The sequence below is a fragment of the Lepidochelys kempii genome, chromosome 7, assembly GCF_965140265.1.
Source record: "Lepidochelys kempii isolate rLepKem1 chromosome 7, rLepKem1.hap2, whole genome shotgun sequence".
In the NCBI taxonomy this organism is placed as follows: Eukaryota; Metazoa; Chordata; order Testudines; family Cheloniidae; genus Lepidochelys; species Lepidochelys kempii.
The window spans coordinates 6,098,722-6,122,039 of NC_133262.1; the positions used below are offsets into that span (position 1 = coordinate 6,098,722).

At 45.6% G+C, this 23,318-nt stretch overlaps 1 protein-coding gene across 7 annotated transcripts in view; it reads right to left on the reverse strand.

The window, feature by feature from the left end:
* Nucleotides 1–5,591: 5,591 nt before the first annotated feature.
* ADAMTS9 (ADAM metallopeptidase with thrombospondin type 1 motif 9) overlaps nucleotides 5,592–23,318 on the reverse strand; it is a 135,655-nt gene continuing 117,928 nt past the window's right edge. For 6 of the 7 annotated variants that reach the window (XM_073351003.1, XM_073351002.1, XM_073351004.1 and 3 more), the window contains 9 exons: nucleotides 22,743–22,937; nucleotides 20,662–20,794; nucleotides 20,283–20,377; nucleotides 20,067–20,161; nucleotides 19,840–19,973; nucleotides 18,168–18,259; nucleotides 14,726–14,830; nucleotides 9,852–9,946; nucleotides 5,592–8,519 (listed from right to left, as the gene is read on the reverse strand). In XM_073351003.1, coding sequence (XP_073207104.1) covers nucleotides 9,857–9,946; nucleotides 14,726–14,830; nucleotides 18,168–18,259; nucleotides 19,840–19,973; nucleotides 20,067–20,161; nucleotides 20,283–20,377; nucleotides 20,662–20,794; nucleotides 22,743–22,937 — 939 coding nt within the window. In that variant the 3' untranslated portion in view covers nucleotides 5,592–8,519; nucleotides 9,852–9,856. Of the gene's footprint in view, nucleotides 8,520–9,851; nucleotides 9,947–14,725; nucleotides 14,831–18,167; nucleotides 18,260–19,839; nucleotides 19,974–20,066; nucleotides 20,162–20,282; nucleotides 20,378–20,661; nucleotides 20,795–22,742; nucleotides 22,938–23,318 lie in introns of those variants that run through there. The other variant, XM_073351005.1, reaches the window with a different exon arrangement.

Genomic DNA, 23,318 nt, shown 5'->3' on the forward strand with positions numbered 1-23,318 from the left:
AGGGAGGAGAGCAAACTAATGTAAACTCTGGGAAGTTATAAGCTTTTAGAGGTAAGTCGGTTTCCTAGGAAATGCTTGGAAGGAAGTGTGGAAGTGCAAATTTCCCACCTCTGGCCCTTTGAAGTATCACCCTGAGGAGGGGCCCTTTTGTCTGCTGACCAAAGGAGGAGGGATCAAAGACCCAAACAGAATAAAGAAGTGACTGAGGGCCAGTCTCCCTTGAGAGGTTAGTGGCACAGCTTCAGTGCTTCAGCTACATGGCTGTAGTGTAGACACTTGCTACAGCAGCAGAATAGGAGAGGTTCTTCCAGCACTGCAGTAAATCCACCCCTCTTAGAGGTGGTAGCTAGGTTGACGGAAGAATTCTTCTGTCAACCTAGTGCTGTCTACACCGGGGCTTTGGTTGGCTTAACTAAACCTCTCGGGCGGGAGTGGGGGGGGAGGGGGAGTTTTTCCCACCTTTAAGCAACGTAGCCAGATTGGCCTACGTTTCAGGTGTAGAGCAGGGCCTCACAGATTCATGGGTGTGCTTGTTCTGACCCAAGGCAGTTTTGAGCTTGTAACCAGAGGAAAAAAACACTCAGTGGGGTTTGAAGGATTGTCAGCTGTCAGAGCCCTTGTTGACGCTGGGGTGATCTCAGAAAAACATACTGGCATTTGTGTAGGTTCTTTTATTGTTATCCATCTGTTTTCTCTGTAATGCTTTCACCTTAAGAATAAATGTGCTTGCTTAGAAAAGGCTATGTGGTAACTTTACAGAAGGCAAAGCAGGCCTGCTGTGGTAGATTACCTTATTGGGGTTATCACAGTATAGGCCAGGAGCTGTGCAGCCTGGAAATACCCAGACAGGATGCAGGGAGACACGTGTCTCTGCCCAAGAGAGGTGATGGCCAGGTAGCCAGAAGCCTGCGAGTGGGTGCCCTTGCTGGACCACAAGAGGGAAATACAGGTACCGTTGCTCTAGTTTGAGTTCCTGCGTAGCACAGGCCAGAGAGTCTCACCTAGGAATTTCTGCAATGGAGAGACTCATTGTCCCACACAACATAGGTAAACACTCTTGAGTCCAACAACATTTGGATGGACAAGAGTGTATCTTTTAGCCGGGGCAGCTCTGGGGAGAATCTTGCAGGGGCTATAGCCACCCCAAAATTTGCCTTAGCCCCCCTGTAGCAGCTGCTGATCTCTGGCCGCCCAACTCTAAAGGCATAGCAGAGAGAGCAGCAGCTGCTGGCCAGGTGCCCAGTTCCAGTAGCAGCAGAGAAGTAAGCCCAGGCAGGGGTGCCCGAGAGCAGCCCCTGGCCCATGTTCCCACCCACTGGGGCACACCGTCCAGGTCAGGTTGAGGGTCTGGGGCTCCCCACAGCAGCCTGGAGTGACCCACTCCAGCCCAGGCTCCTGGGCCCTGCTCCCTGAGTGCCAAGAGGGGCTCAGCCTCATAAGGGGGGGCTAAGGCCCACCTCAGCCACCCCCCCCACACACACACACACCAGGAAGAGGCTGGAACCACCCCTGCCTTCTAGACAGACATTCAGTCTTGATGTAACAACTCCAACTGATGGAGAATTTACTACATCCCTTGGGGAGTCGTCCCAATTGTTAATTACCTTCACTGTTAACAAGTCGTCGTATTTCCAGTTTGAATTTGTCTGCTCGATAAAAGGGCCTTCTTATGTCAGATATCATCTCCCAGCCAGAGATTCCAGCCAAAGCAAGGACGGCTGCATTGGGTGGAGGGGGGAAGGTGGGGCCCAGACAGAGCCTTCCCTCCCCCTGCACTGCTGTGAGCCCCCCACAACACTCACACATACCCACACAATCTGGAGGCAGTAGGACCCAGGAGGTGCTTTCCCTCTGCTCCCTCTGGCCTTGGGATAAAATTGCAAAGAGGCCAGCTAGATTCTTCAGGGCAGAGACAGTGTATTACTGTGTCTGCACAGGGCCTAGGACAATGGGACCCCACTCTTGGTTGTCCCTTAGACACTACTATAATAAACATAAATAATAATATTAAGAAGCTTAATCGGTTTGGCTCCTTAAGTCTTGCCCTATAGCATAGATCTACCCAACCTCAAATCACTCTTGCAACTCTTTGACCTCTCTCCAATTGTCCAAAGTGTGCACGCCACACCTGACCACAGGATTCCAAGCAGTGATTTCCCTGATCTATAGAATATACTCCTCTCATTTAAAAGCAGGAGGAAAAAAGCATTCCTGCAGGATGTGAACAGATGCAAAGTAGCTCTTTTACACAAGAGATCAATGAAATCCTGGCATGGATGAAATATTTAGGTCGAACACACGAGCATGGAAGTCATGCAGGAGACATCCTGCTTGTCGACAAATCTTTAGCTGTGCTCCAATTCTGTGATAGCAGATCACAGATGATTTTGGGCGGTGTAAGATCTGGGGGTGAAATCCTGGCCCCACTGAAGTCAATGGCAAAACTCCAATTGACTTCAGCTGGGACGGTACTTCCTCTCGGTGTCTCCATGGCCCCACTGAAGTAAATGGCAATGGCTCCTCACTCCTCTGTGAAGGCAGCTTGCAGCCAGCCTTTTGTGGCAGGGCTTTTCCTTTTCTTTGCAGAGTCTATTAACCCTTTCTTCCCCTTGCTGAGGAAGGGGGCAAGGTACATCCACCCCATCAAAGGCAGTTCTGTGATTAATTATTAGTAGTAGTATTTGCATTATCATAGCATCCTGGAGCACTAGTCATGAACCAAGGCCCCATGGTGCCAGATGCTGTGCAAACATATAACCAAAAGACAGTGCCTGTCTCACAGACCTTACAGTCTAAATAAGCTTTGTCTCACTCTTATCCCCTGCCACCACATGCCAACCAGCTCCCAAACCAAACTGCTCTCAAGATGACTCTGCAAGAGATGGGACAGTCCAGAAGCAAGAGCTCGATCCTGCAAGGTGCTGAGCACCGCAGCCCCCCCTCCAGCCAACCACTGAAGCACGCTGGCTTTCCAGTTCTGAAACCAATATGCCAAATTCAGCCCTCAGGCCTACTGTGCTGTCTTAATGGGTTTACTTACTGGTGGCTACTGATAACAAAACTCAGCTCACAAGCCCATCACTTTGGAGAACTTATGGAAAAAAATAAGCGATGCAGTGAAAAGCATGAGGGGCAATACGCATGGCACTGAACTGTCTGGGTGATTTTAACACTTCCAATCCCTTGTCATGGACTGCACCAGAAGCATTTGAACAAATAGGTGGACCCAGAAATGTATTTCACTCTTGTTCACCAGAGTATTTGATAGAGAGAGGTTTTCTGTTGGAATTGTCTTGGGTTATGTGCATTTTTTTTTTACTTTCATAACTGATGCAGCAAGCCCACAGGTGCCAGGGCTATGAACTGCCAAGCCTAGAGGTGCCGGGGCTCAGCCCTGGCAGAAATTAAGCACAGTGTGCACTGAATGGTACGATACTATCTGCTGTAGATGGTTGCAGCTATGGCTACATCAACACGATGAGTTAGGGGCTCGGGCCCCTGCTTGCGTGTACATATGCTACCTTGCAAGTATAAACAGCAGCATAGCTGTGGTAAAACAGCTAGCATACTCCTGCGGAATTCTGCACGAAAACATTAAAAATTCTGCACCAAAAATTAAAAATTCTACACACAATATTTTAAAATTCTGCAAAATTCTGCAAATTGTATTTGTCCAAATAACGTAATATAATCACTCTGGTTTCAATTATTTAGGTAATTTATTTAAACTACAATACAATGGATGGAGAATGGCAGTGGGGAGCATTGGGGGAAATCCACAAACCCCCTTGCCTAATAGTAATGGAGCTAGGTTTGACCCTTTATTTCTAGTTATTAGTCAACAAATATATGCAGCCATATGCTCAGTGTTACATCATAGGTAACTGAAGAGCAAGTGAGGGCTGGGGACTCAAACTCACAATTTGTATTGGCTACTGACCATCTCCAAAAAGGTCAGTAGCCAACAGTTCATGTAGCACATTTTGATAGGAAATTTTCTCAGTCCAAATATTTAGACCAGTTCTAATCATGAAAGCACCATAAGCATTTATAAGGCCACACTGCCCTTTACACCGCTCTGGCAATGCGAAGGAGCCTTAAAACTTTTGCACCTGTTTTATACTCCTGTGGGAAATCACAAAGACAATGGGAACAATTCACTAAGCAGGCAGGCTGCTTCATTCTGCTCTGCCTGAGGGGAGAGAGCCTACCCCATGCCTATCTCCTCAGAAACACCCTGAAGCCCTGCCCCTCCATGCTGAGCTTGCTGCAATAGCTTGCATGATTGCCCAGCTCACCACCTCCTGGTGGTGATTTAAGTCTCTACCAGCTGCTCCGGGCACCCGAGCCAACCTGCCTGTGTTGCCAGGGAGAGGCGCATGACCGCTCTTACAGCTTCCCTTTACTTTCCCATCAGAAGCATTTTTCTGCAGGGAAGCAAAGAAATCTGCGGGAGACATGAATTCTGCGCATGGGCAGTGGCGCAGAATTCCCCCAGGAGCACACTACTAGTGGCAGCTGAGGCATGGCTTAGCTGTGCCAAGTGCATACCCACCAGTTTCAGCAAGCTGGGGAATCTGTTAGTGCTTGTCTACATAGAGCATTAGTCCCACCAGAAGGGTGTAAATTTTCGTCTGCACTAACAGGCTGCACACTGGCCTGCGTGGACCCTGCTGGCGTGTATTCAGAGTTTCCTACTGCATGTTAACATAGTCCCATTTCAAACAGTTCTACGTTAATGCACACTAGGGAATTTTTCGCACATGCCAGCAGGGCCCACATGGGCCAGTTAGTACGTGACATACTTGTGCAGACTAAAACATACACCCCTCTGGTGCAGACTAACACATAATATAGACAAACCCTAAGATACAGTATTCTCGGTGGAATGTATCATTGTTTGGTAACGCTCCTGTAGGATGTTTTTTTGAAATCTCCCTGCCTTGAACCCAATTTTATCTTGTGTTCAGACTTCCTTACATATTTAATGTTCATCTAGCTTTTCATAGTTCTATATAAAGTACATATATATCACCCACTATCTGACCCTTATTAGATTGATCCTCACAACACCCCTGTGAGGCAGGGCCGTACTATTATCCCCATTCTACAGAGAGACGATCTGAGGCACAGAAAAGCTAAGTGACTGATCCAAGGTCACACAGGGAGTTTGTGGCAGAGCAGAAACTTGAACCCAGTTCTCTCAAATCCCAGTGTAGTGTCCTAACCCCGGGACCATCCCTCCTTCCAAAAGACATCCGTTTTTGATTAACTCTTTAAATTAGCGTGGGCCTCATTGGAGCTACTACTCTATTTCCACCAGCTGAGGATGTGGCCCATAATATTTCACCTTATTCCTACCTTCCGAAACTTTTGATAATGTGCGTACTACGTCTCCGATGGTTCCTTCATTCCTTTGCACTGAAGAACTCCAGCAATCAAAAGCTTGGGAAAAGAGATGTTAGTGTAACATTCACTTTGATCAGCAACGAATTATTCCCTTGTGTACAAAGTATTTGATCTCTACAATAGCGCACATGTAGTGAGCCGCGATAATGGCAAAAAGAGACCACAAATGCACATGCTACAGATCTTTTCATTTCCTTTTGGCGGTAAGAAAAGAAAAAAATAACCTTGTACAGGAAAGTGCTTGGAAAAAAACAATTTTTAGAAAAATAATGGCATTGGTACAGCAAAAAATAGAATTATATTTACGTCACAAGAACGAATATCTCAGTGGTCCCCACCTTTTCTTCTAACTTATTTAAATCTATCAGTGATTCTAAAGATAAGCAACTATAAATAATTCCCTTACACTTTATTTCATAATTTTAGCTTTCTCTTGCCTCTGTTGCCGGCGGTTATTAAACTACAGGGTAGAAAGGAATGCATACAGGTCTAAATATTATTTCTTTTTTATAAATACTAGTTCACTTCATTCCAGAAAATAAAATCAGCCTGTACTGTCCAAGCATTAATTGAGCACCATTGGTTTTTCTCCAAAAGTTAGTGCAATTTTCCCTTTTCCCCTACAGGACAGAAGTATTAATGACGAGTAGTAATCACAAAATCATGATTTCATAGCTACTCTCTCACCCCTCGCCCTGGTTTTGTTTTTTTTAATAAAACATACTTTGAAATGGTATTTTTGGCATTTTCTCAAAAAATATTGCGGGTGTCATTTCATTACCATGACTCACCAACATACAATCCAGGTTGGTGATAAACGATTCATCTGCCTGCCGTAGGACCATATCCTACAACTTGGTGAAATATAAAATGCAAAATGGATATGGGATAATATATCCTCTTTTTGGATCCAAACATTAAATGCATGAATTCTTAGGCAACATTTGACAAAGTAGGCAAAGGCCAGAGTTTCCGAGTGGTGGAAATTAGCATAACCTTGTTGATTTTAATAGCGTGATGTCAATTTATACCCACTGGGGATCTGGCTAGCAATTTTCATTCTAAAATAGACCAAGTTTAGATGGCAGAATAAAGATGCTGATGATAGCCTAGCAAAAGCATGGATTATAAATCAGTGGACATGATCATGAACAGATTAGACAATCCCAGCCAGGGATAGTCTAGATAACAATTAGTCCCGCCTTAGTGCAGGGGAGTGGACTAGATGACCTATCGAGGTCCCTTCCAGCCCTACGTTTCTATGATTGTAGTTTATCGATACTATAGGTTTCAACAAACTGATTACATTTGCTCTACTTAGTGATGGCTGAAGTATAATGCAGGTTAACAGGAGCTCAAAAAGTTCTGAGGTTGGGTTTGGTAAGTGTGTGCACCCGAAAATAAAGGTATTTATCCAATTTTTTGGATAAACTCTTTGGTTTCCCACATTGGTGAAAGTCCCATGATGTTCCCTCCCATACTGTTCCTGAGAGTTCCTGGCTTCTGATCACACCAAAAATATAGTGAGAATGGGCAGTATGTTCCCATGTGTAGTAAAACTGTAGGGAAAGAATTAAAGGGCAGAGTCATCTTCTACAAAAATAGTCTCGCCAAGTCACCACCACAGATGTACTGCAGAGTTCTGAGTAGATGGTCTATATGTAATAGGCAGCAAGGCTGGTGACATACAGACAAAGACCCTTCTGCAGTCCTCACTCAGCCAAACTTTGACTCCAGTGGGAGCTATTCTTGAACAAGGACTACAGAATCAGTTGTGCATGGATGGAAGAAACCCAAAGATTACAGATGCTTTGCTGGGGAAGAGCAAAGCAATGCACTAATACACATTAACCAGCATGTGTAAGAGGGGCCGGGTGTTTGCATGTACAACGTGAACTGATTGAAACACCTTGTAAGTCTGAGATGAAGCTTACTCATCCCCTCTTGTTTGCAGATGGCCCTGTATGTATAGAAATCCACTGAAGCATTCCAGATGTCTGCTGATATTGAGTTAGGATAGCCCAGAACAGTAACTTATGCATTGTCAGGTAAGTTAGGATGTTTTTCCAGGGTGTCCTGGCTGTTCCATGACCCCTCCCACATTTCTGCAGACCCCACTCCCAAGAGCATAATACGAAGTAGGCGGGTTTGGCTTCTTACAATTTTGAGGCAGATTTTGCTATACTTTTCAGCATACACACCATGGGAACATATGGCCCAATCACACTGTCTTGGACAAATCCAGCACCCCATTTCCAGACGGAAGTCCCACAGCGGATGCAATTAGACTATATTAATTTAAAAAATGTAACCAAGGTTTTGCGAGCCTTAAAAATGGGTTTCGAGTTTTGGACCCATTAGCAGGGTGAGATCCTAAGGTTTGGGTTAGACCTTAGTTTACCTTAATTGGCTCATCCATCCATTTCCCCCCTTTCTCTATGGTGGTACTGTAGCTAACTGTCTAAAGCCACAGAGAATTAATAAATACATTGTGATAGCACCAAACCAGCGACTGATAGCACTGGCCACAGAGGTCATATGAAATTAAAAATATACCTAAAAGATAATGACTGATAATACAGCAAACGCTGTATTCATTTTTCATTTGTTCCCTTAATGCTGTCTGCCTAATAAGTAAAAAAAAAAACAAGCCCCAAACCCCCAACCTGCTCTATTTTCCTTATAAAAAGATTGTATTGAAATGCCAAAAATACCCCTATGCAAATTGTGTAGCACCTTGAAAGGCCAAAGCAGCCTGCAACAAGACGAAAAATTACTGATTGAAAGTAAACAACTGAGTACAGTGACAATGAAGTATCACTTTTGTCATAATGCTACATATAATGTAGAGTACGTAAAATGCAGTGGTTTGACTGCAAGGTTTAACACAAAAAACAGCAAAAGCAGCCTTAATATAAACATTTTACGTACAAAAATATTAAATCAAAATAAATAATTCCAGCCATAAATATTATACTTTACATCATTAAGAATATACAATATATATATATACAGACACACACACACACACACACAAGTACAAAAGTAGAAGGCAGAGGTATTGCAACACTATATCCTTCATCCATCTCATCTCCCTGCTTTCAGAAAACCTGAAATACACAAACAAGTTACATGGTTTAGTAAGATGGTTATCTTCGCTTTTGAAACATTGACTTCTTATATCAGAAAAGGACTTGGAGCCGGAACAGCTTGCGGAAGCCAACTCGAAAATCAAATATCCATGTGAAAGTGTGATATCTGCTATTGTTACAGGTAGCACCTAAGGTTGCAAGAGTTGAAAAGAGCAGAGAAAACCTGTTTCTCCACCTCTTTCAGTTTGCATATGACAGTTCTGTGTGTACCGTCAGTCTCACTGTTTCCCTGAGCTTGACCCTGCTCCCATTCAAGAAAATCGACAAATTCCCATGAAGTTTAATGGTGAAGAATCAAGCGGTTTATGCTGTGATCCACTCAGCCCGGGATGGGGGAAGCCATCAAGGAACCACAACCCTAAGTGTAACTGGATCCTTGATTCTAAGGTGTAGCTGCTCAGCCTGAGGGCCTGGTGTAAGTTAGAGGAGGGGCTCTAATTGACCCCTGCTGGCTATGGTCAAAGGGGCTGTACTCCAGCTGAGAATGGAGGGAGCACAACTCTTTGTACTTCTGAGTAAAATCAACCTATCTCCAGTGTGGGGTCTTTTGGACAACATCTTAAAAACAGAGGCCCAGCCTACATGGAAATGGGGGACTAAATTTTCAGTGGGCAATTTGAACACTGAAGACTGGACACATGTGATTTACCACTGCACTTACCATGACTGCATGTGTAATTGCTGCACATGCAAATCAATATTTAGATGTCTAAATCCCCATTCTGCACATGTAATTTCAGTAAATGTGCGTACAATCATGGAAAATGCAGGCATACATGTAGGTCCACAAATGAACATGCCTTTTTGCATGTGGACCTTCTCTGAAAATTTGGTCCATATGATCTCTGGTATTTTCTTCAAGTGGAGTGGTTTGTCCTGGTGTCTAGGACATAAAGCAATTCCCTGCCTGGTGTTGTATGTGCCAGCTGGCAGTCCTCTCCATCCCAATGGTGGCTGAGTATCTGTGAAGCTGTATGAATTTATATGGTTGTTTGATAATCCCTTTAGAATTAAAGGCATTATATACAAGTCAAATTTTAATACCAGTGGAGTTTAAATACTGGATAACATTTTCAAAAGCACTTAAGTGACTTAGAAGCCCAAATCCCAAATCCCATTTTCAAAAGAGACTTAGGCACTCAGGGTAACATTTTAAAAAATACCTAAGTCCCAAGCAGACAGAATTCTAGGTGCCTAAATCTGGTTTGACAATAGGACTCAGGAGTGTTTTTCTTGAGCAATACGTTCCTGGAACTATTTCCCTTAGCACCAAAAACAAGGGGAACCTACCGTTGCTATAACACTTGAACCTCGAGGCCTGTTCCAGATGATGGAGTGCACTTTCCACAGTAACCACCACATTTCCCTATTACTTTGGTACCATCCTGTGGGAAAAATCAGAAATGATGTCTCAAACCATGTCACACCAGAGAAAATCAAATGCCGCCATTTCCAGATACCCAAGTCTGTGGGTGTTTTAATAATAAAACTGAAAATGTTTATTGGAAGGGAAAAAATTCCTCCCCAAAATCTATAACGATGTATAAATTAACAGCTATTTTTTCCTTTGATGCAAATGTAATTACATTTATGGCTAATAGGTCAGATGCTGGCCCATTTGAATGCAGAGAAAGTAGAGTATTTGTGAACTGCCAAAAGAAATGACACCCAAGGAAGAGGCCATTTGCTGGGAAGTCCTCTAGGCCTGAGCTTTCTCCAGCTTGCCCCCACAGAAAGAACTTTCTCATGAGTGAATTACTCGTCTCCTCCCCTTGTACAGGATCACAGATTAGACAGGAGAAACAAGACAGCTGGAAAGAAACTGCACCTCAAACGTTACCGAGCATGTGAAAGGCAAGGAAAAATGTTTGCCAACACTACATCCAAGTTTTTATTTGCAGGGGAAAAGCCTGGTGTGGCTCAGCAGCCCCAGATGTGACAAAAAGTGATGCTGTGGGAATGTGGAGATCACTAGATCTGGCTGCTATTCTCCCAGATTTGTACATCGTTCTCCAGCCTTTCTAAGCTGTAGACCGGGGCAGTCAACTATCCCTTGTCAAGGTCCAGATTTCTTGGTCAAGGTCCAGACTCCAAAGGAAAATAAGAAAAAAACAAATAACCCCACCAATAACCACCCACCAGCTCCAGTAAATAAAAAAAAGATTTCTGGGTCTGTTCACAAGTGTCTGGCAGTCCAGATTTGACCTGCAGTCCATATATTGACTACCCCTGCTGTAGACCACTGATAGATGATGAAAGACAGATAAGAATGAGAAGACCTTAGGCCTGAGTCTGATCTCGGTTAAACCAGTGTAACCCCATCAGATTCAATGGATTGACACCACAGTAACTGAGATTTGAATCTGGTGCTCTCCTCCGCCTATTGTCTACAGAACATCCTTCCCCCCCCCTTGGTTATTTCCAGAGACAGATACTCTTCAGAGGGGAATTAAGCCATAGATGACCTGAAAATTGGACTTAAGTGCAGTGCAAACCTGCACAGAGCACTTATTTGTAAACTGCAGTGTATGAACTCTATCCTGCACTTGGTGCTACTGATCTGTGATTGTAGCAGACTGCTCTCATCTCTGATTGGTATTTCTTCTCTCCTTCGGTTTGCTCTGGCACTTACACCCCAAGAAGTACGCCAGGCAGGTTGCCAAAAGGGTAATCAAACTAAGCCATGTGCCTCAGGGTCTGTTTTAATTCTGCCAACTATAATTGCCTCATTTGCCTCTCCCAGCACCTAACTCGACTGCTGGAGGTTTGCTGCTGAAGCTTCTCCTTCCTGAAGGGGAGCTGAATAGATCTGTCCTGGCCACGACTCGGACCCAGGGCTTTGCGTCCTGAGCTCACTGGCAGCTAAAGTGGAGCAGAAGCAGCTGTTCCGCTCCAGTATTAGGTACCAGTGATGTCATCAGCTGTCCCAAGGGAAACAGAGAACCCTGAAACTGACAAACACCAATCTAAGGCTGGATTCTGCTGGGTCCTGACATGGGTGCAGAGTGGGGCGCAGCACAAGGAGCTTCCCCCAGCACTGAGCTGCCCCCCAAAGGACCAGACAGAATTGCTAACCTTGCAAGGAAAGAGAGGAGAGAGGCAAAGGGATGCAGGAGAAGAGGACAGGGCCATGGCTGGACTCCCCTGCACTAAGGTGGGAGCAGAGATTGCTTTGTTCCTGTTACTCTAGGGGCGCTCAGTGCCCTCAGAGGAGCCAGAAGGGGCAGAGAAGAGTGAAAGCTACACCTGTTTCCCCACCACACTCCATGCACTGGTCAGCAGAGAGAGACTGGTGCACAGGAAGGGCGGGCATGGTAGTGGCTGCAAGTGCCCCTTGTGCTGGGGGAGTTCAGGGAGGTATTCTGCCGCCTGGTACTAGCCCTGGGGCAGTACAGGGCCTCACCACCCCTACGGATGGGCTCTGACCCTAGTCCATAATCAGGCACAAAACCGACTGCCGGATCCAAACCCTCTCCCCCCTCCCACCAAAATATAATCTTTAGCAAAGTGAGATAAAAAGGTTGAGAACGAAACACGTCATTGTTATGAGAGTCCAGACTGACTAAAACCAGAAGAAAGCACCAGCTCAGACACCAGTGGCATTATCCTTATTGAAGAGAGGTCCTCACAAATAGGGTCCTGGGCCATAAGCATGGCTTCTAGGCACTGTCACAATACAAATAATAAATGATGTTATGCTGGATGGTGGGAATGGCTGCCATCAGGCAGGGCTTTAATCATTAGACCTGGTTAAATGGCAACTGGAAGAAGCAATTAATCTCCTTTTATATAGTGATAGCGAAAACAGTAGAAGCCACTGCCCAAGGCATTGGGGTGCACGACAAGCCTGAGCAAGAACTAACTGAGGGAAATAAGAAGGGTTTCTTTGGGACTGATTGCAAGCACAGGGCCAAGGGCTTGTTTGACATGCCACGTGTGTACATGTGAAGCGAACAGACTGTGAGAGCAGCAGTGGTGAGCATGACCCTGAGAAAGAGAGCAGAGAGAGAGTTCCTTGGGACACATGACTGCCTGGAGAGGCAGGCTTGGAAGCAAGGTAACCGCCTGCTATTGTTTGTTCTTACTGTGTTCAGGGAAACAGGAGGTTGTGCACATTCTTTGTAAATAAATAGGATTTCAGCAAAGAATATACCTGACTTTTACCTTCCATCTCTCCTAATGGAAGCAATCCTGCAAAACCTGGATAACTGGCTAGCCGCTTGGGCCACGGAGCAACAGTACTAATAATAACCAAGCCATAGAGCAGGAAAGTAATGCACGGTATATATGTGAAATGCTTATGGTGACATGGGGTTGTAGATGGGGGTTCTCTGAGGCACTGATGTCTGGATAATACCAGACTCTGGAAATAATGAACAAAATCGCTTCCAAAAGTTAGCACTGATTCTCAGAGTTCAAAGCATGATCAATATCTGGAGGGGGGAAGGTGTGAGAGGTGAATATCCACAGGGATGAGGGATAGTCTTGCATTGGAATGCTGCTGTCCCCTCACCTCCCATTGACCACATGCTGCAAGCAAGTCAGATGTCCAGTTCCCCTCGAAACCCACTGAGGCTCCTCTGAAAACCTTAGCCATGACCTCTAAGAGGACGCAGCCTGCAGACATTACACCCCAAGAATGACTCTCTTGCTTGGTTCTTCTCTTCCTCTCCGCTAGCTTCAGTCTTTATCTTTTCTCACTTTCCCTCCCCTCTCTCTTCTCACCTCATACCTTGACACCCTCTTCTCCCACTGTCTGCCACCCCTTCTGCCTTTCTCCTCTTTCCCTCTCTAAGTAACACCAGCACCACACTTCAGGGCAACTGCACCTGTATTTCCACCTCTGTGGTCCCTCAGGGGCACCTACTTCAGGCTCCAGGCTCTTTGGCCATCACCTCTCTTGGGTGGAGACCCCTGCCTCTCCCCCTCCTGACCGGGGTTTTTCCAGACAGCACAGTTCCCTGCACACACACATGCTAATAAGCTGACCAGAGATCACTCTCCAACTCTAACAAGGGCTCTGATCGGAGTTAGTCCCTCAAACCTCCCCAATGGGTAGTTTTTGTGGTTACAAGTTCATAACAGCCTCAGCTCAGAACAAGACACCGACAGCACAGAGCAGCCTGTTTCTTTTTTCAGCTTCGGCCTTTGATCCCCAACCTTCGGAAACAGGTAATGAGCAGACAACAACCCCTTCCTCCGGGCCTGGCTTCAAAAGGTTGCGTTTTGGCGAACCAGCAGATGGCATCTGTATTCACCTCCTCCCAGAGAGTTCCCAGGAATTCCACATCCTGCATATTGTCCCAAAAGATCATTCTTGTCTGCTGCATTGTTCAATATAGCCCCTTGATCACCCCAGCCCACAATAATGCAGAACCTCGGCATTTAATACATTGGACTCCAAACATACGTAAACTTAATTCAGTAAGGTTTTCCAAGCATATTGCAGGAAATTGCCATGTCTGTCACAACCAGCATCTAATACTTACCAGGGATAAGCCAGCATCTAACCCGAATATCTACCCACACAGATGGACAAACACTGACTAAGTGAGTCTTTAAGATTAACTGCTCTAGCAGCCAAAAGAGTTAAGCTGCTTGGGGGCAGGGACTGTCTTCTTCATTATATTTGTGTACAGTGCCTAGTGAAATGTGATCCTGATTCCAGGCTGGAGCCTCTAAAAACTACTGCAAGCAAATAATAATGGCCACACCCCCATTATTGGTTTTACTGATTGCTCTTGGTCATGAAATTAGACATTATAGATAGAAAAGGCCGATGAGGTCAAATTTTGCAGCCCTGACTCAGGCAAAGCTCCCAGCAAGAACTTTTCCTGAGGCAGGGTCACAGAGTGTGGTCCATCCTGCTAACGAAAGATGCGTCTGCACCACCGTGTTCAGTGATTTTAGCTTCACGGTTAAACAGACCCATTAATTAATTGCAATAATTCAAATCAAGTTAAGTTTACGACACCTGTCCTACTCCCACACACACGCACACAAAGTTATGGGCTATGCTTCACATATCTAATGCCTACATTAGATTTCATTACGATATGCTGTTAGAAGAATGATTCTATGCAAGATAATGCGGCACACAGAAATTAGGTACCTCCCATTAGCGGGTATAACCAGATTCAGAATTAATACGCTCATTCTCTTACTGGGGATTTTTGAATTTCCGACACCGCGTAATTCCCTTGCGAGATCCATTTTGCTGTTTCTGTTAGCGAAAGCCCTGTTCCGTAAAGATCAATGCTAAAGCGACCCTAAAAACACAAAAACACATCGATTACCACAAAGACATACCTTCTGAAATGGCTCAATCAAAAAGCGCTCGGAGAGGGATGCACAAGGGACCTGAGACCCCACATAACCCCTGAGCCATATTTAAATTATGTTATTCTTCATTGTTGCAAGCACGCTTCTGTAACAACCTGCCACGGTGTCATTTTTCTAACAAGATCTCGCCGGCAATGTTTTCAATTTTTCCAAGCCCTGAGAGTGATTAGCACATATTGTACAAATCACAGCATGACTCAGATTAAGAATTTCTTTTCATTTGGGGCTTCAAAGAAGAGGGCTGCTTTCCCACCACTGGCCAGCTGAGGGCATTCTTGGCCTTCCCATTGCAAGCTGCTTCATCAGCTCCTGGAACATGGAAGAGAACTGCATTCAACTCAGCCTCGCTTCAGAGCTTTTTTTCCTCCCTTCTCACCCGCAGAGGGCATCCATGACCTTATTTTGTCCTATCTTCTCCCCCACCCCAACTTAATTCAAAATCAAAACTCTGTTTTGTTTGGTTTTTAGGTATGTCCTTAACTTAACTCGCCTTCTATTTCCAGAAGCAAAAAATGCTCAAAAAATGAAGGGGTAAGTCGACACTTGATGCCTATGCATAACTCCCATTAGCAAACACCCACTTGACTTTGCGCTTTGAAATACCCCTTTCCACCTAACACAGAGTCCGTGAATCTGCTGGCTGTTATCTCAGCCTGATCTGGAGTCCAAGATGGCTGCTCTGCTAGGAAAAGGCAGATCGCGGCTAGCTGTGCTCTATGTACTCACTACCTCGGGAATGTGAATTTCCCGAGGTAGCGAGTACATTAAATGCCAAATATCTACTTAGGTGGAGAGAAATCAACATTCATGAACGTTCCTGAAGTAACAAGTCAATCCCTGAGACATGGTGCTGTACAGAAAGACATCAGCTTGGAAGGCAAGGAAATGGAGAGACCTCTCTTCCTCCGTCAGCTTCCTGGACTCCTTATTCACTAAACCTCGCTCCCAGACCCTCCGACTATGACGAAGGTCGAGAAACAAGTTCTTACTCTCAGAACCGATCACTCGTTATTCTTATTCCAGAATTCAACAGTGTTATACGCTGGTTGTGCTGGAAGCTGATGACACCTAGAAGGCTAAATGAGGCACCTGTAACATAATGTAAACAGGCCTTCTCCTGACCCATTGTATTTCAATACAGTGTACACCACTGTATACGTCAGGGTGAAGCTACTACATGCTAGCAGGAGTGGCAGAAGGTCCCTAAAAGTGGGGGAGGGGCTACCAGCGCCCGAACGGAGGCTCTGCCCTCGCACCGCCTCTGCCCTCCAGAGGCCCCATCCCCACCCCGACCCTTCCCCCATCCTTGCACCACCCCTTCCCCCTAAGATCCCGCCCCCCACTCGCTCCTCTCCACCCTCCCCTTCCCGTCAATGGGTAAAAAGTGGGAGGGCCGTGACCCCCTGGCCTCCCATTCCAGCGCCCCCTGCATGCTAGAGCATTTCCAAATGTGCATATTGGTCACAACCAAACTTCTCCAGCTCACTGGGCCTGTCCTTCCCTCTCTTTCCTCTGCAGGCTGCAAAAACATCTCCACACTTGGCCCCTTTGCCCTCCTCTCCCTCTGCTGTGTGTGCCCCAACACCAGCGCACTGCTCCCCTGCCGCGGAGACCAGGAGATCACACAGACGTCAGTAGACTGATTGATTCTGCCTTCAGCGCCACCATCTTCCTTGCCAAACTGCTCTGCTGCTCACTGGCTGCACCTGTGCCCACACCCCCAGCTGGCCCCTTTCTGCTTCTGACTCTCAACTTCCTCTTGCTTGCATTTTCTGTGGGAACACGTGTGTTATCTGAGGAGGACTCTCTCCACTGCCTTTCACTTGCCTCAATCTTTCTCTTCACACACCTTTCCCAGCACGGTCTCCTTCAACCTGATCTCCAACTTGAGGTGTCTCTCTTGCTCCTCTCTCCTAAATGCCCCATTCCCTTCCAACTCTCAACCTTCTTCTTCCATCCGCTCTCCACCCTCTTTAACCACTCTCCCCTTAGCCTTCAGATACGCCACATTCCCTCCGGCCTCCAAAAACCTTCCTGCAAGCCTCATGACAAGCCCATCTCCATCCTCCATTTTGCCTCTTGGCTTCTCAAGTGCATGATCCCTATTCCTGCTCACTTGACTTCCTTCTCCTTGATCGCCTACTGTTTGGCTCTGTCCCCTTTCCAGCCACACCCCCTCTTTGGTTGCATTCTTCTTGGCCTGGCTGGTAAAGTTGTCCTCTCTCTCTACGCCTTAGCACCCTGTGACCGTACTATCTTGATCTCCATCCTTGTTCTTGTTCTTCTTGTGCAGAAGTCCCTTGAGGTTCCCTGCTTGACTCTCCCCTTTTTTCTTTGTACAGCCAGCCTGTGTGCCCTCAGCCACTCGAATAGCGTGAAGCATCACTGTTATGCTGATGATTCACAGATCTGCTGCTCAACCCCAGACCCACCCCTGCAATTCCGCTACATCACACACCTCTGACTGTCTCATACAGTGGTTTTCAACCCTGGGGTCCACAGACTATGTCTAATGGGTCTGCAAAAGGTTGTTGTTAGCAGAGAATGGAGGTTTTCAACCTGTGGTCTGCGCACCCCTGGGGGTCCGGAGACTATGGCTAAAATTTCCAAAGGGGTCCGCACCTCCATCCAAAATGTGTTAGGGGTCCGCAAATGAAAAAGGTTGACAACCACTGATCTAATAGCTCAACCTAGCAGAAGAATGGTTCAGAGCTTAAGGTGCTAGCCAGGGATTTGGGAGATCCAGGTTCAATTCCCTTGTTCGCCACAGACTTCCTGGGCAAGTCACTTAGTCTCTTTGTGCCCCATCTGAAAAGTGGGGTAATAGTACTGCCCTATCTCCCGGGGTGCTGTGAGGATAAATGCATTAAAGAAAGCAAGATGCATAGATACTACTGTCAGGGGCCAGGTAAGTATCCCAGATTGATAGATCCCACCAGTGCAAACTGCATCAGGCAAAACCTCCCCAATCATTTTTTTTTTTTACTCTCGTTTCCCCTTTATTGTCAGTTCTGCCTCCCCGTGTTGGATCAGGCCTGGCTTTATGGAATGTCTCTTTTTGAACCCCGCTGGTTGTCTCCCAATAAACCCAATGGCTGTTTGCAGAACAGAAAGTACACTTTGTACAGACAAAAGAAAGTTTCAGACTGCTGAGATGAGAATGTGACAGTTGTTGGAGCTGGGCTGATGTGATCAAGAGTAATTAATATAAAGTCTGAACATAATAAATGGAGCCAGTCCCTAAGAAATATTATTGTCAAATACCTGTGGGCATTTGGCCGCACTGTAGCAGTCCCCCGCAGTGGCATAAGGAACAGGTCGACCATCATGTGTCCGTGCAAACTGTAAATCAGTTGCTGAGAAAATTATTTGGTGAGCAGCACAGAGAGGGCAGATGGGGAGAGAGAGAAATTTGAACACGTTATTTGCTAACCAGGACATCTGGGCAATTTGCTTTTATACATTTTTCTAGGGAGTTCAGCAAGATCTTGTCTCTTGGCTTTGCAGCAGTAAAACCCCAGTTCAGCAGGCTGCTTAAGAACACGTGTAACATTCCGCACACGAGTAACGCACTGACCCAAATGGGGGTCCTCACATATTGAAAGTTGCACATGTCTTCAAATACCTTGATGAATTTGATTGTGTAGAAAAAAACAACTAACACGGACATAATGGTTTTGGTTATATTCTCACAGCAGAAAATTTCCCAGTAATCTGAACCCACCAGTAACACAAAACATATGAACATCCAAAGTGTATATTTTCCCTTAAACAAAACAAGGCAGTGGAACAGAACAAAACTATTGTTTCAAAGTTAGAAGGGCTTCGTGAAAAATTCCAGCTGATTGATTTAAAATAACGTATGACAAATCAGACTGGGATTTTCAGAGGCGTCTATGGAGATTAAATGGCCATTTCCTTTTGTATTTCGATGGGACTGGGGTGTCTCATCCCCTTAGGCTCCTTTGAAAATCGGAACCTCCTAGATTCTATAGCTCACATGGTGGGGATATTGCCAGGGTGCCTAGCAATTTGCAAAGGAAGTGATAGCAATCATGTGAGATTGGTTTATCCGGCCGTTTTAAAAATCTGCAATCTTTGCCCCCTCAATGCCAGTACTAATACTATGGTGTATTTTTAAAATATTTACTGAAAAGTGATACCCAGCCAAATTCTACCCTTAGACGTAGGTGTGTGGCGCTCCTCTTGGAGTCAATCTCAGTGGGCCACCAGACATGCACCCCCAGCGTCCATGGGCATGGCAGACATAGGATTTATATGTCTCATCCTCCTCCCACCGAAGCCAGTAGCACAGCTCCCATCGCCTTCAACAGGAGTAAGACTGGTTCCCTAGGGTTGGCTCATTGCCTACGGAAGTCAAGAGAAATCCTCCTATTGACTTCAATGGCCATTGGATCAGGCCCTTAAAGAGTGCAGAGTTCAGTTCTAGTTGCACCACTGGGAGTTATATACCGGGGTGCTCCACGCAGGGATGAGCATCTCTGAATCCCTGGGGCCCTATCCTGCAATTGCAGCTAATGACATGTGTGAGTGAGAGAGAGATGCAGGGCCAGGTTCTCCAGGGTTATATTTGCAATTCGATTCCAATTTAATATAAAAATATCAACAAACCAATGCATAAACCAGGCTGAGTTCACAGCATGGTAACAGATAATTCAAAGGAATGAGAAAACAGTCATTATTTTGTATTTTTTCCTGTCTTAAGGTGATATAGTTTAATCATTCCTAGTGCACCTAAACTGCTTTTCAGGGGAAAGATCTGATGAGCTCTACATTTGAATGATTTGGGGTGATCAGGTATAAAATGAAAGAAGGTCTTTCACAAGACAGCCCAAGAACATGGCACACTGAATTCCCTCTCTTTGTCTGTCCTTACAGCTCCATTTGGTTAAGAGAGACCCTGTTTTTTACTCACTTATTATCTGCATTGTGTTCAGGTCCAGCCTGACTTTGCTGAAGGCAGAAAACCCAGCTGCTGTGTAATCTTTCCTACACTGGCAGTCTTCTCGTCTGCTCCCGTTATACGGACATTCGGTCGGGTTATGTAATCTAAATCAAAAGAAAACCCTTTCTACTCATGACAGGAAAATATTGCCATGGAAAACAAAGCGGCATGAAGCTCAGAACCAAGAGATTGCTTACCTGTAGCCGTACACTTCAGAGAAATTCTCCGCATACCCACTGACAAGAGTCACATACTCCTCTGGGCTGCCAGTCTGCATCCCAGCACAATATATCTGAGAGTGAAAGAGATCATAATTTTGTCAGACACTGACTGTAAAAAGCATGGTGGGAAACGCAATGGTGGAAGATAATCTTGCAGCTTCAAGAAATGCAGAATAGATTGCAGAAACACACCTTTAATATCCTTCCTTTCACTTTCAGGTAATATTCACCATCTTCAATGACACCTTTGAGTCTTTTAACATCTTGGCAGCTGCTTGGTAATTCACCTGAAATGACACTGAAATAGTTGTAGTCAAGTTGTCATTGTACATCACCATTCCTTCTGGGAGCGCTTAGGCCCTGAGCCTGTGAAGCATCTAAACATATGCTTAACTTTTAGCATGGGAGTGGTTCCAGTGAAATCACACACATGTTCAGCGCTTTTCTGAATCAAGGGCCTGATGCGGGAAGTGCCGAGGACTGCGGCCCTCACGGAAGTCAATGGGAGCTGCAGGCGCTCGGTGCCTCTCTGGCTCCACCGTAAGTGCAAAGCACCAATCTGTAGACTTACAATCATAGATGTTGTGACATGTCCTCCTCTCTTCGGGTTTTAAATCAGCATGGCACAAAGCGCTCGCCTGGTCATCATTGGTCAAGCATTGCACTGACCGGTGCATCACTCCAATGCCACAAGTCGCCGAGCACTATAAAATAAAGCACGGTAAGTATTGTGCCATGACTGGAGCTTATGGTGCTAGGCCGGTAAAACACAGACGGCTGGTCACAATCAAATTGCCAAGGCCCCAAACCAGCACAGCATGCGAGCACACATTGAACTTTAGACACACAAGGAGTCCCACAGTTTTCAGCAGGACTACTCACCAGCCTTAAAGTGCTTTGCTGGATTGGGGCAGAAATGGTTCAAGTGAACCATATGCTCAAGCAAAGAGTCCAGTGGCTGCTTGTTCCACTTGCCCAATCCAGTGGATTGACATTGTTTCACGCCAGCAGGGATGCGCGACAGAGAAACATTTATTAAGGAGTCAGAATCCAAGCAAGTCTTTGCTTACGAATGTGAAGCTCAGCTCCGGGTCACAGAAAGGCCCCTTTGAACAAACATGGGTTCATTTATGATTTCATATCCAAACCGTGCAAGAGAGCAGGTGAAATGGTGGCTATACCTGGGCTCTCTTTGAAACCCAAACTCAAAAGGAATTTTAGGGGTAAGGACTGAAACCAAAGGGAGTGTTTACACCAGATCCTGCAAACGGAAACCATTCCATTTTGCGCAGCTCTAGGCCTGAATTTTCAAAAGCTAAGAGTGATTCTGGATGCTCTCCATGTTTGGGTGCCCAACCGGAGACACCTTAAAAGGACCAGCACTCCCATTAAGTTCTAAAAATCAGGCCTATTTATGGTGTCTCAGGATGGGCAGCCAGAATCACTAGTTCCTGTTGAAAATTTATTCCCAACTAGTGCACAGTAAGATGGCGAAGACATTCTTCACATATTAAAGACAATCATAAATTATCCATTTATGCCTGTCCCTGGGTCACAGTGATCACTCTGCATCAGTCCCTGAACCATAACATTTCTATGGGAGCAGAACAGGGCCCAGGATTTGAACAAAGCTGAGAATTATTTCCACACTAAATTATTTTGAAAATCAAAGGCTGGCAAAGCCATGATGGTTTACAATGTCTGGTAAGGACAACAGGGCAAACCAACAGCCAAATTTTTACTTTCTGAAGTGTGTGCAACTCCCAAAAGAAGTGCTATTAAGTCAGACAAATTTCACACTGTTTTGCTTGACTCAATCCTCATAAAGATTTGATACATATCCTTAAATGCCCGAGATGTGTTAATGAATCAAAGCCACTGGGGAAACAGCGTTTCAAAGAATAGCAAAAGTCTTCAAAAAAGTGAATTGTCATCTTTTTAACTAAAATCTGAGCAGGTGGTTTAGGATCCAGAATAGGTTTGGCACTATAATAATGTTACACTGAAAGGCTAGTTTCTTTTCACTCCTCTGTCACAGCACTTGAAGTAAGGGGGGAAAGGAAAGTGTAATTCTTTACGTGTTGATGCTCAAAATTTGGCCAAATTTTGGCATATCAATTATTCACATAATAAGCCTTGAACATCCACGTGAGTGAATTTCATTCCAAAACACACGGCCAACCATCGCTTTTGCTAGATCCCAGGCAAAAGATCACTTCCTCTTTTTTGGCCACCTGTGCAAAGGCTGCTGGGATGTACAAGCTACCTGGGAAGGCATGAGTAAGACAAGCCGAGCACGGAGGGGAGCTGGGAGGAAGAGATCTGTGTCATGCAGTCTTGCTAAGACAGAAGGGGAGAGTGGAAAGGAAGGGACATAGGGATCAGAGAAGCAACGACGGTTCTGTGACTGGAGTTATCAGTCACCTGGCTTCAGCAGCAGTGCTGTGATCATTGAAGCTGTCAGCTGTTTGACTGCTGGGTGTGGGACCCTTGGGAACAATCTCAAAGGCTAAGGCTACCATTGCCTGAATGTGTGTTACCCAATGCATCAATTTTGGGCCAATGGTTTGACCCACCAGCTCAACTTCAACCTTTCTCGCCCCTTGGTAATACTGCCTCTCTCCAGGCACCACAACTCAACATTAAACTTACACTTCCCCAGTTGCCAACTCGCCATGTTGCCAAAACTGGACATTCCCCAAGGTAGCATGTGCGGACATTTGGTGGCTGGGTGCCAGGACAGTTGTCTATATTCTGGTAACCGTACTCGTAATGGTCCTTCTCGGTGTAAATTTCACTGCATGAGACCAACCTTTGCTTATAGCCCTTGCCGCAGGTCACAGAGCACTGGGGAAAATGAAGGAGTTTGGTTAACATTGCGCATGGGCGCTCACAGTGTCTCTTTGACAAACAGGGAAAAAGAAAGGCTAGCTTGTATTCTTACACCAGTTATGGAGGAGGGATTCTATATGCTTGTGCTCAGAATGATCAATAAATGACCGGTACGCTTTAAAGTACAGTACTTAAGTGGCTGCTGATTATTGTAGTGGTCATTCGCAACCTACAAAACCAAGTGCTAAAATTAGACGTGGGTCACACTCTGCCCCCCACCCCCACCCTGCCCCTTACTCCCCCTGAATGGTAGCTCAGTTCACAAGTAGTCTCATTGGGACAGATCCTCAGCTGCTATCAATCTGCAGGCACGAGTCCACTGATGTTGGTGGGACT